The sequence below is a fragment of the Caretta caretta genome, chromosome 1 (genome assembly GCF_965140235.1).
Source record: "Caretta caretta isolate rCarCar2 chromosome 1, rCarCar1.hap1, whole genome shotgun sequence".
In the NCBI taxonomy this organism is placed as follows: domain Eukaryota; kingdom Metazoa; phylum Chordata; order Testudines; family Cheloniidae; genus Caretta; species Caretta caretta.
This window is the reverse complement of record NC_134206.1, coordinates 245,147,459-245,160,853: the sequence shown is the minus strand read 5'-3', so window position 1 is coordinate 245,160,853 and position 13,395 is coordinate 245,147,459. Positions and strand designations below refer to the sequence as shown.

General features: G+C 41.6%; 1 protein-coding gene across 3 annotated transcripts in view; it reads left to right on the top strand.

The window, feature by feature from the left end:
• TMTC1 (transmembrane O-mannosyltransferase targeting cadherins 1) overlaps nucleotides 1–13,395 on the top strand; it is a 179,519-nt gene that overhangs the window by 71,579 nt on the left and 94,545 nt on the right. For all 3 annotated transcript variants that reach the window (XM_048829275.2, XM_048829284.2, XM_048829264.2), the window contains one exon: nucleotides 11,022–11,211. In XM_048829275.2, the coding sequence (XP_048685232.2) occupies nucleotides 11,022–11,211 (190 nt within the window). The remainder of the gene's footprint in view (nucleotides 1–11,021; nucleotides 11,212–13,395) is intronic.

The window sequence follows — 13,395 nt, the reverse complement described above, 5'->3', positions numbered from 1 at the left end:
TGGTCAAACTACTTTTTTTTCCGTAGTTTGGCTTTTGTGTGTGTGTTAAGTGTTTCAATCAGATATGTGAGAATTCAACACAGTGGAAATTCAGAAACCCGAAGAAACACTCATCCACCAAAGTTTACTTCTTTTACACTTCATTTGGATTTATGTTTGTTTTCTAAGTGACGCATTTAATTATGACTGTTGAGGCTTCAAAGGGAATAGAGCTATTGAGCTCAAGGAGCAAACGTCTGCTGTGGAAGCAGATCCCTGCGCCAGCTAGGTTTGTCTGGCAAGGCAAGGGAAGTCAGAGGCAACAACCCCTATGGGATTTGCACTAGACCCTAGGCTAGTAAAGCAATATTAAAACCAACCTCTGCAATATACCAGCCCATTAATTAGCCATCCAGAGCATTCTGACTCTTGGCCACACTTTCTGAGTTTAGGAGCTCTTGCTGCTTTCTCAGTGTGTTTCATTTAATCTGCATTTCAGTATAATATGTACAATAGACTTTTTATTTCAGTGTTCACTTTTGGGTAAGGCAGGAAAATGCAGAGACAGCAAGAAGTCCTGGCTCACTAACATGGGGACCCCCTCAGTCCATATATTAAATTTTAAAATATGTTTTCATTTAAAAAAGGAGGGGGTGGGACCCTCATGGTAAAATGACAAAGCACAAGTCTCTCTCCTGAAGTGTGAACCTGCCTACTCCAGGCCAAAGAGTTGAACATGTCTCTTACTTAATCTTATATGGTTTAATGAGCAAACCCTGATAAATGTTGCTATCCTGAAATATTGGTTGTTAACCGGCATTTATAATGGGGCTGTGGAGCCAATTACAAACCCTGCTTGTGAAACAGAATATCCTGTGAATGCAAATACCTGAACACCCAAAGATAGCTTTGGGAAAAGAGGCACAGCTTAAACATTAGCATCAGACATTTATTCCTCTCAGCCATGTGTTTCATTTTTAAAATCCATTGCCAACACAGGGCTGGAGAAAGTAGCTTGACCCCTTGAGGCAAATAGCCAGTATCTTTTTTTTTTTTTTTTTTTGGTATTCATTCCACTTTCTGTTGGCACTGGATAGGTAAAGATAAGGCTGTTTTCTCTGGGGTCCCATGGCCTTTTTAGACCATTTAAAAATGTCTATCTCGACTGATTTCCAAGAGATCTATGTTTTTAACTTCCTGGGGAGTAGTAATCCATATGTCAGTCATTGCCCAGGGGACTCACCATTTCCCCCCTACTGTAAACCTTGGTTGAAGCCCTGGTGTGTAGCCATCAATCTGTTAGATTGGCTTAGGGTGCCCCTTGGAATCCATTGCTACCATTTTTTAGCTAGGAAAGTGGATCACATTTGAACACAAAACTCTCAGGGATTTATAGGTTTGGGGAGAACAAGATCAGCCCCAGGGTTTTGCATATTGCAACATTATCAGGATGATCCCCAAGAGCTCAGGTTTTATTGGAAGATCAGTCTCGTTTGAATGTCTGATTTGAATGTGCCTCATTCTTAAAAATCTGATATTTTCAACTAGTTAGCAGCAAAGTTTAGGAGGAGACTCAGAAACAGACCTACTAGATTAATGAATAGAAAGATCAGTACAGTTTATACAGCATCCTCCTCCACAGTTGTACCTTGTAGTAGAAGGTACATCTTACTATTCAGCAAGCTGCAGCTGCTTATATAGCTCTGTATTTCTGTACTCTGTGTACCCAGCACTGTATTGATAGGCAGCTTTTCTTCTAGTTGCCACAGCTCTGTGATGATGAAAGGGATTCTATGGAGCCATTATATTTTTTGCAGTTGAGAGGGCTTTTTCCCCTCCATTAATGTTTATGCTGACATTTGGATCTTGTCTCCTACTGATGATGTGAAATCGGACTTTGTGAGACCGATCTATCATTTTATTTATTTAAACAAATGTGATTTTACTCTATGAACACAGAATGTACTGGGCAGAGAAAGAACGTATTATTTTATGATTATTGTAAGAAAATGGTATAGGTTGACAAGATACAAGTAAATTCCTGCAGAAGATATGACTGGACTGTTAAGCTGCTTGAGATATGTGCCCTAGAGGATATGCAAATAAATATAACTCAAATACAATACCTCAAATAACATCACCAGGTTATAATTGCAGCAGCATGTGTTTTACAACAGTGTCATGAAGTGGCTCATCATCCACAATTGATTTAGAGCTTTGCAAACGGTGGAAAGAGCCTAGAGATGAAATGAGTTCTGCTGTTAATATGTGAGTGAGAAACTCTTCTCCTAATAAAGGACGTAAATGAATTCTTGTCACCATTAGAAAGAACTAAAACCCCCTTGCGTACCAGGTAAAGCGCCTGGGTTATTTAAACAAGGGAGTGATGAGCTAAAGGGTTCTACATCCATAGTGGCCAGGATGGTGTTATCAGGAAGATCACCGATGGATTGTAGTTTCCTCAGGAAGTCAGTGGTGTCTCGAAGGTAGCTGGGAGTGCTGGTAGCGTAGGGCCTGAGGAGGGAGTCTCCATAGCCAGACAATCCTGCTGTCAGGGTGCCAATGCCTGAGATGATGGGGCGCCCAGGATTTCCAGGTTTATGGGTCTTGGGTAGTAGATAGAATATCCCAGGTCGGGGTTCCAGGGGTGTGTCTGTGTGGATTTGATCTTGTGCTTTTTCAGGGAGTTTCTTGAGCAAATGCTGTAGTTGCTTTTGGTAACTCTCAGTGGGATCAGAGGGTAATGGCTTGTAGAAAGTGGTGCTGGAGAGCTGCCGAGCAGCCTCTTGTTCATATTCTGACCTATTCATGATGACAACAGCACCTCCTTTGTCAGCCTTTTTGATTATGATGTCAGAGTTGTTTCTGAGGCTGTGGATGACATTGCGTTCCGCATGGCTGAGGTTATGGGGCAAGTGATGCTGCTTTTCCACAATTTCAGGCCGTGCACGTTGGTGGAAGCACTCTATGTAGAAGTCCAGTCTGCTGTTTCGACCTTCAGGAGGAGTCCACCTAGAATCCTTCTTTTTGTAGTGTTGGTAGGGAGGTCTCTGTGGATTAGTATGTTGTTCAGAGGTATGTTGGAAATATTCCTTGAGTCGGAGACGTCGAAAATAGGATTCCAGGTCACCACAGAACTGTATCATGTTCGTGGGGGTGGAGGGGCAGAAGGAGAGGCCCATCGGTGATCTTCCTGATAACACCATCCTGGCCACTATGGATGTAGAAGCCCTCTACACCAACATTCCACACAAAGATGGACTACAAGCCGTCAAGAACACTATCCCTGATAATGTCACGGCTAACCTGGTGGCTGAACTTTGTGACTTTGTCCTTACCCATAACTATTTTACATTTGGGGACAATGTATACCTTCAGATCAGCGGCACTGCTATGGGTACCCGCATGGCCCCACAGTATGCCAACATTTTTATGGCTGATTTAGAACAACGCTTCCTCAGCTCTCGTCCCCTAACGCCCCTACTCTACTTATGCTATATTGATGACATCTTCATCATCTGGACCCATGGAAAAGAAGCCCTTGAGGAATTCCACCATGATTTCAACAATTTCCATCCCACCATCAACCTCAGCCTGGTCCAGTCCACACAAGAGATCCACTTCCTGGACACTACAGTGCTAATAAACAATGGTCATATAAACACCAGCCTATACCGGAAACCTACTGACCGCTATTCCTACCTACTTGCCTCCAGCTTTCACCCTGACCACACCACACGATCCATCGTCTACAGCCAAGCTCTGCGATACAACCGCATTTGCTCCAACCCCTCAGACAGAGACAGACACCTACAAGATCTCTATCAAGCATTCTTACAACTGCAATACCCACCTGCGGAAGTGAAGAAACAGACTGATAGAGCCAGAAGAGTTCCCAGAAGTCACCTACTACAGGACAGGCCTAACAAAGAAAATAACAGAACGCCACTAGCCGTCACCTTCAGCCCCCAACTAAAACCCCTCAACGCATTATTAACCTATACAACCTATCCTGAAGGATGACCCAACACTCTCACAAATCTTGGGAGACAGGCCAGTCCTTGCCTACAGACAGCCCCCCAACCTGAAGCAAATACTCACCAGCAACCACATACCACACACAACAGAACCACTAACCCAGGAACCTATCCTTGCAACAAAGCCCGTTGCCAACTGTGCCCACATATCTATTCAGGGGACACCATCACAGGGCCTAATAACATCAGCCACACTATCAGAGGCTCGTTCACCTGCACATCCACCAATGTGATATATGCCATCATGTGCCAGCAATGCCCCTCTGCCATGTACATTGGTCAAACTGGACAGTCTCTACATAAAAGAATAAATGGGCACAAATCAGATGTCAAGAATTATAACATTCATAAACCAGTCGGAGAACACTTCAATCTCTCTGGTCACGCGATTACAGACATGAAAGTCGCTATTTTACAACAAAAAAACTTCAAATCCAGACTCCAGCGAGAAACTGCTGAATTGGAATTCATTTGCAAATTGGATACAATTAACTTAGGCTTGAATAGAGACTGGGAGTGGCTTAGTCATTATGCAAGGTAGCCTATTTCCCCTTGTTTTTTCCTACCCCGCCCCTCCCCCAAACTTTCTTGTTAAACCCTGGATTTGTGCTGGAAATGGCCCACCTTGATTGTCATACACAATATAAGGAGAATGGTCACTTTGGACAAGCTATTACCAGCAGGAGAGTGAGTTTGTGTGTGGGGGGGAAGGAGGGGTGAGAAAACCTGGATTTGTGCTGGAAATGGCCCATCTTGATTATCATACACATTGTAAGGAGAGTGATCACTTTAGATAAGCTATTACCAGCAGGAGAGTGGGGTGGGAGGAGGTATTTTTTCAAGCTTTTTGTGTGTATATAATAAGATCTTCTACACTTTCCACAGTATGCATCCGATGAAGTGAGCTGTAGCTCACGAAAGCTTATGCTCAAATAAATTGGTTAGTCTCTAAGGTGCCACAAGTACTCCTTTTCTTCTATTCCTAGGCTCCCAGGCCCAACATCTTCTGGCAGCCATAACAAAAGTAACCCAGAGGATTAAATTGTGCCACTTAACAATGTTCCAGTTTGTTACACCATCCCTTTGGGGGCTGGAGTGGGGGAATAGGCTGCATAATCCTTTGTGACAAAAAGAAGGCGGGTCATGCTCTATCTTCTTCCCATACCGTTTGCAGGGGTTGCCTGGAGGGGGCAGTCCTTGCACTTTCCAACGGCAGTCATAGAGATCATCCTTGGCCTTCATGCACTGCCTGTAATAGTGGGCGAGGCTGTAGGGATGGAGACACCTACAGTCAGAAACAAGCCTGAGTGAACTTCACAGAGGAATCAAGTCAGAGGGGGAGAAATTAACAAAATTTACAAACCGAACAAATCCTGAGCCTAGCCTAGGGTTGCCAACTGTCTAATCACACAGACCCAAATACTCTTGCCCTGCCCTGCCCTGTCCTGCCCCTCCTCCGAGGCCCCGCCACGCTCCATCCCTCCTCCCTCAGACACTCGCTCTCCCCCACCCTCACTCACTTTCACTGGGCTGGGGCAGGGGGTTGGGGTGCAGGAGGGGGTGCAGGCTCCAGGAGGGGGCTGGGGCAGGAAGGGATTGGGGTGGAGAGGGGGTGAGAAGTGCGGGCTCTGGGAGGGAATTTGGGTGCAGGAGGGGGCTCTGGGCTGGGGTTGGGGTGAAGGACGGGGTGCGGGCTCTGGGAAGGAGTTTGGATGCAGGAGAGGGCTCAGGGCTGGGGCAGAGTGATGGGATGCGGGCTCCAGGAGGGGGCTCAGGGCTGGGGTAGGGGATTGGAGTGGGGAGAGGGTGAGAAGTGCGGGCTCTGGGAGGGAGTTTGGGTGCAGGAGGGGGCTTTGGGCTGGGGTTGGGATGAAGGAGGGGGTGTGGGCTCTGGGAAGGAGTTTGGGTGCAGGAGGGGGCTCTGGGCTGGGGCAGGGGGTTGGGGTGCAGGAGGGGGTTTGGGATGCTGGCTGTGGGAGGGGGCTCAGGGCTGGGACAGAGGGTTTGGGGTGCTGGCTCTGGCCGGGCAGTACTTACCTCAGAGCAGGGAGCCTGCCTTAGCCCTGCTGTGCCGTCGGACTTTTAGCGGCCTAAAATCTCCTGGTTTGGCTTCAGTAGCCTCCGGGAAATAAAGCCCAATTCCGGGAGACTTCTGGAGAAACCGAGAGGGTTGGCAACCCTAGCCTAACCCCGTGGGTGTTGTTTGGTATCCTCCTGCATCTGTAGGGGAGAGAAGAGCATTCAAGTGCAGCAGGCTCTTAGCAGAGAAGGCCTTCTCAGGATTTAGTGTTGCCAACTCTCACAATTCTATTATCTCTCACAATATTTGGTGTTTTTCTTAAAGCCACACTCCTGGCACATGTGACTAGGCAAGGAGATCAGCCTTCTCTTTAAAAAAAAAAAAAAAAAGAAAAGAAAAGAAAAAAAAGGAAGTCATTGTTGCAAAGAAAAGCCTGAAAACCTGAACCCTTGAGTTTCAAAAACCAGTCCAAAAAGCAAATTATACACACCCACCCAGACATGATTTTTTTTAGCAGACTCAGTGATTTCTGTATGGTTGGGGTTGGCAATAGTGAGACTGTGACTTTTCCATTCTAAATCATTTTCAGTTACTGCCTGGGGCAACAGACAATTCTTCAAGTATTTGTGCCCTATATTGTTTGAGTTTAAACAGTGGCCTAACATAACACTCTTTGCACTAAAGGCAACCAGTTCAGATAGCAGAATCATGCTCCTGTTTTCTGCAACAGATGCAATAAATGATGTGCCAAATAAAGCACATGACATTAAATCTAGCCTTAGGGGATTTGAAAGTATGGGTCACCATGACGGCGTCTAAGAGCTAAAGAAAGCTTGCAACTTCTGAATATTTCAGAGACTGGGGGACTGGGAAAACCACATTTGACAATTGCTGAAACTTGTATTTCCATGTTCAATGTGCAATTAAAAATTGATCTCCACTGCAATGCAAACCCAGTTAACTGGCTTTGTGAGGGTGGGAGGGACATGTCAATTAACAGTAAGTGATGCCAATTAGGAGGCTAATTCCTCCAGTTGTCTCCTCACCATGACAAGTTACCCTATGTTATCTGGGCTGAAATGCAGCAGGTCTGACAGAGAGAAATGTTTTAAGCACTGTACTTTTTCCCCCTCTTGAAATTCCAGCAGAAATGAGTAGTAATACAGGGGCGATGATTAATTTAAAATTTAATTTATTGTCAGACAGCTAATTAAAAGGAAATATTTTAGTTGCTGACTATATCTAGGCCCCTAAAATGTAACTAGTGTTTGGAATAATTCCAGGTGGTTTCATTTCTGTTTAAAATTGCAAATTATTTCTATCCTATGTCAGGTTTTGAAATAATGTTTTTGAAAGGTTATGCCTGCACTGAACTTTTTTCTTTATTCAAACATGCTAGGTAAGAGATGTAGTGCTGGATTTACAGGCAATCACATGGGTGCCTGAATGTGGCTCCTCCCTTCCCCCATCTATTTAAATAATGGAAGCAAAAAATCTAAGAAAATTTAGTCAGTTCAAGAGATTTATATTTTATCTAAAACCTGTAGCATATTTAGTCCCTCCCTTCCAATACAATGTGCAGGGGTGCAGGTTCATACATTGTAAAAATTTACTTCACATCACAGAGAACCCTACACCATTCCCTTCTATCTCGATAATTCTCTCACCTCATTGGTCTGTCTGAAAGCATTGGAGAAAAGTTTTGAATGCTGCATTGCTCTTTACAGAAACATTTGCTTTTACCACTTTAGCTCAGTCTGAGAGATCACATTGAAGTATAGATGGTAAAACAGTTATCCACTATTTGTGGAAAACAAATCTTTTAGACCTGGATATTCTGCAGGGTTTCATCCATATTCATGCAGGATTTCATGGATATTCTGCAGTTTTGCAAAAACTGTGTGTAAATTTTCCAGTTTTGACATAAAAATTGAAAACCACCAACATTTTTAGGTACACAACTGACAGAACATTCAAGATTACCAAAATTGAAAGACTGCCCAAATTGTTGGTGACAAGAAACATCACTGATAGAATTTTTGCAATTTGAAAAGGCCAGATGGAAAATCATTTTTTTTCAGTTTTGCCATTCTGGGATACATGGTGCATGCATTCTAAACCAAGCAAGTTAAATGAGAGCTCTCAGAACTAATAACAGGAGAAATGGCCAAGGGTTTTCTATTCTGATGTACGGCGATGTGCATCAGAGCCAACTGTACATGGTACGTAATGTCTTTTGTAGGCTTTGAAATAGTTCACTGCTGTTGGCAAATTGCATTTAAGGAACCCGAGTGTTGCCATAACTGAACAGAATAATTGTCTGCCTACTTGGGTACCCTGCCTCCAGAAGTAGACTGTGCTTGAAGTTTATGGGGAAGGCAAAAACACTTCAGTGAGGGGGGAAATAGATCCATTCACAAAACCTTTCATCATCAACCTGAACTAACTTCCCAGCAGAGTGTACAGCTTTATATTACACTTGCCTATATATCTATTTGGAATTCTTTTTTAAATCACATTAAATTGATTCAATTTGCTGTAACAACAAATTCCACATATTTGTTACATGCTGCATAAAGTTTTATCATCTCTTGTATCCTGGAGAGTGGATGCTGAAGACCAACCTGTCTGTTATCTAAACCCATCAGCATTTCACTCGTCTGTATTAAGTTGTTTCTCTCTCCCTCCCTTGAAGATAAATAGTTGAAGTGTGATGAGGCTTCACAATTGCCTGGTAATTTGATGCATCTTCCATATGGGATGACAGTTGAGATGCTTTTTGAACATACCAGTACACAAGTTGCCCTAAGGGCCTTTTTATTAACTCGGATAACTCATCCGCTGAAAATTTAAGACATTTCAAGTTGGATACCCAAAATTACTCATCACTTTTGAAAATCTTAGCCACGTTTATAACAATGTTACAGCCTGGCACTATTCACTGAATGATGTGAATGGCTTTCATTTGGAAGATGATGACCTCCTGAGGTCTCTTCCAACACTAGTATTCAATGATTCTATGATTCTGTGATTCTATAAAGATGGCAAGTCATGCCATACGACATTGTGCTGTATAATCCCATCAAGGCTAAGCTACATCATTTTTGAATTGGTGAATCTCTGAGGAACCCCCATGTACTGCAGGAAGTGATTTTGCTGGCTTAGAAGATGGTATTTTTCATTTAGAGTAATGAGCCAATGGCCCAATGTGACGAGGGGTAGAACTGATCAAAATTTTTTATTCAAAACTTTTTTAGATGAAAAACTGACTTTTTCATATTTTTCTCCTATGGGAGGGAAAAAAACCCCTTCCTTACACTCTTTTCCTTTCCTTTTCTTTCCCTTTACAATGGCAAAATGAAAAAAGGAGGAAAACAATGGGGGAGGGGAACCTAAAAATTGTGGGATTTACAGTCTTTGTATCAAAATTGGAAAAACTTCTTTGCAAAAACTATCCTGAAAAGGAAATTTTTCCAGTGAAACATCCTTACAACTTTTTGATCAGCTCAGGTGTTGGGACAGTATGCTGCTGGAGATAGTGTTTTTGGGATGAGAAATAAAATGAAAATCCCAACCACTTGTTGTTATTAAACTCCCCCCCCCCCCCCCCCCAAAAAAAAAAAAAAAAAGTTAGGGTTGTGAGTCCCTGTGTTTTAGCCAAATTCCAATATGGGTAATTCTATACTGCCTGCCTAAAGTCATTGTTAGACACAGTGTCCTGTACCTCCTGTCCTAAAATACTGTGTAGTGTTCTCCATACTGCTGAGTAATTGCTCTGTTTTCACAGTAAGTGGTGGATGAAATGATCTTTTATATATGTTTGTACATGTCTTGGGAGTCCTTTGGGATCACTTTAATAAATCTTTGAGCAACCAGAGTGTAATATACAAAAACCAAGCCAGACTGATGAAAAAGTGCTATATTGTATAAATTTATTATTTATATGCAAGTCTGTGCGCTTTCTGGTTCTATATATATTTGCCTTTTTAAAAAAAAAAAACAATGAAAGTTTATAGTCTGTGAATCTCACAGTTCTCCTCAGTGGACTTTGTGAGTATTCGACCAATTTTAGCAGTTCACAAAGAAATGTATTTAAACTCTTCTGTAAACATGGTTTGAGGGAGCAGCTTTAAGGTTTGCAGATAAGTAGCTGCCAAATGACTCAGGGTCAAATTATTTACTTGGATGCATTCGTATTGCTCCTGTTCCAGTCCACAGAAGCTTTCACGTGTCCCAAAAGGTAGCATGTTTCCCATGCACCCACCTCCCAATCCCCTCTGCATTACAAATAGCAAATTACAAAGTTAGAAGTCTCTTTCCCCCTCTACTTTTGCAGCCTCCCTTATGCCAACTGCTCATGCCCCCCAAGGGCTACGATGGGAGCCAGAAATCACCAACTTTGGTCTGGGCTTCTTGCCGACTGTGCCAGAGAGCAGGCAGGGGGTCTGATGTAGAAGCTGGCGTAGCAGCTGTAAGCTACATGAATTCCTCCGCACAGAGGGAATCTTCAGATGGCTGGTTAAGCTAGAATTAGGGCTGCTTTGCATCGCAGGAGTCCAGCAATACTGCTGTAAGAGACTGATGGGTGGGTCTCTCTCTCTCTAATTTTAACTTTTATTTACTCTTTTGTAAAAATAAAACATTACATAGAATTAAAACAGGTACAAAAATAATTATTCACCTCAAAAATATAACATTCCAATAATATATGTAGAACAGTCAAGCCACTCAAAGTTGATGTACAATTCTCATATAGAGATAATTGGTTTAAAGTTTTATGGTGTTTATAAATAACACATGTTGAAGACTTATATTTATAGAACGGTATGTTGCTGTCTTCATATATTTTTATTTTTTCTCCAGTATAAGGGACAATAATTGACTATATCCTGGATCACCATGAACTCAGTCTGCTCTCAACATAAGAAAAAACTTACATGGAATCGAGAACATTCTACGTATTGTATTTCCATTTCATCTTTCAGATTTCTAACTTATTCGTACCTCCTGGCGTTCAATTCCTGGCTTCTGCTAGCACCAATTACTCTGTGCTATGACTGGCAGGTTGGGAGTATTCCTTTAATTGAGTCGATATGGGATGTGAGGAATTTAGCTACAGTTCTCCTGGTGGTGGTGATGATATTACTCAGCTTACATTGCATAACAGCATTCAAGGTAATTTTTAAAAAGTACACTAAAATCTTGTAGTTTATATGTTATTTTTGTTACCTAATCGTTGAGGAAATCACCAATAAAAACAATTGAAGTTGTTTTTTTTTTTTTTCCAAACAATAGACAGTAAGAGGAAAACTACTTCCCTATAACTCTCACAGGCAAATCCAAAAGGCTAAATGCTGCCATTGAATGTATGCATGCTGCTCCCATTTGTTTGGTCTGAGACCAGAATTTAGCCAAAAGTGCTTTATTAAATTACTGTTAATCACCCAAAGCCCACTGAAGTCAACTGAAAAACTCTCCTTGATTTCCATGAGCTTTGCTCATGACCCAAGGGCCCAATTCAATTGCCATTAGTCAATGGGAGCTTTGCCATTGGCTTCAGGTGTCTGTCACTAGCATTTGAGGATTAAGTTTATATTTTTATCTATATCTCTAAACCAAATAAAACATATATATGAGACACAATAAGGAGGACAAAATTGAGTGTAATAAGTTGAAAATGACCTGGAAATCATTATTTAGCATAAATGACATGTTGTTTAAATACAAGCTGGTCCAATAAAAGATATTATCTCACCACTGTCTCTCTAATATCCTGGGACAACATGACCACAACCATACTGTGGACAATGTTATTTAAATCCACTTTCACAGATCAGTATTGCAGATACATGTTGCACTGCAGATGTGTAAATGAGATTATACTGGATTTGCGTGGGACAGAGATGAAATATATGTCTAAAATAAGAAAAGGAGTACTTGCGTCCCCAGTAATAAGGGATAGTTGCAACTGGTGAAGTCATCTCTTTTGATAAAAGTGAGAAGAAATAATTACCTAGTGGTTTGTTGATCATTTTTAAAAGAGTTCCTTCCTTAAGTGTACAGATAATTATGCTGAAAAACCATTATATGGTAACAGACAGCTCTTGAATTATGCTAAAAAGTGCAGGTCCTGCTCATACTGCTTGCACGCCCAGAGTTCTACATGTGCTCTTGATAGGAGGATAAAAATGACAAAGATTTTTGGACCGTTGAGTCCTTAATTTGGATTCTTTAAAATGTCAACTGATGCCATAGGGAAAACATGGGAAATCAGTCTATTTAGGCATGCTGTAGTTCTGCCTACAGGTCATATGTCTTCTGTATTTATCTTGCTTTTATTTTTTATTGCTAGCTACTTTGATGTAAAATCAGAATCTTTGGAGAGGATTTTCAAAAGGGCTTCGCTTTGATCTAAATCTGCTCCAACTGAAGGCAATAATAAAATTTCCCATTTGCTCAACACTGAGCAGTTCTGAAATCACACCCTTTATTCCTTGATGTTTCTCTAGATTCTTATCTTTTACCAGTTGTCAAAATTAGGGTTGTGTGCAATGCAGGGATTTCATTTCCTAGGAATGTGCTTGTTTGCTACTTTGAGCCTTGTGTAGTTGGTTCCCCTCCTCCCCGCCTGAACCCCCATTTTTCCTTGGAGATCCTGGTTCAACTGAACAACAAAACACAAAGTAAAATGCATCCCAAACTATCTGGTTTCATGTCCAACCCCTGTTAAACCATAAATGTCAGCGTTTTGACATGGAACGAGGTTTACCAGCCTTATAGCAAACCTGCTCTGAACTTGGAGTTAGTAACGAATCCTGGATTAAGGGGTACTACATGTGAATTTGTTTTATTGTGACAGCTTAGTCATAATTAGAGAGGGCTGAAATATTCTGAATTTCAGTAAGAAAAAAGGATTTTTTGATAAACAGTTTTCCCATTTTTTTTTTACTAGCTTTTGCAATAATTTGCATCATTACCTGCTGTGGAGAGGATTATGATGTCCCAAGCAGTAAGAGTTAAGGTGGGGAACAAACACTAAGAGCAGATGAATTTTGTAGAAACAAATTATCCTGTTTTCATGTGTATGTTACTATTTATAAAGTCAGGGAGGGGGAAAAGGAGTACAGAGAACATGACATGCAGGCACAATTTCTTTTTATTAGACTCTTAAAAAAAATCGCATTTCTAAATGAGAAATCAGTGACTTTTTAAGATGACGGAACTCACGTGTACAGGCAAAGACCATCGTTCTACCAGACAAATGGCAGGCAGTCTTGGCTAGTTTGCTTGTGCTATTTGGCATGAGGCATATCAAGTTATTTCACATTGAATCAAATCTTCTGCTTTCTTTTTGAAATA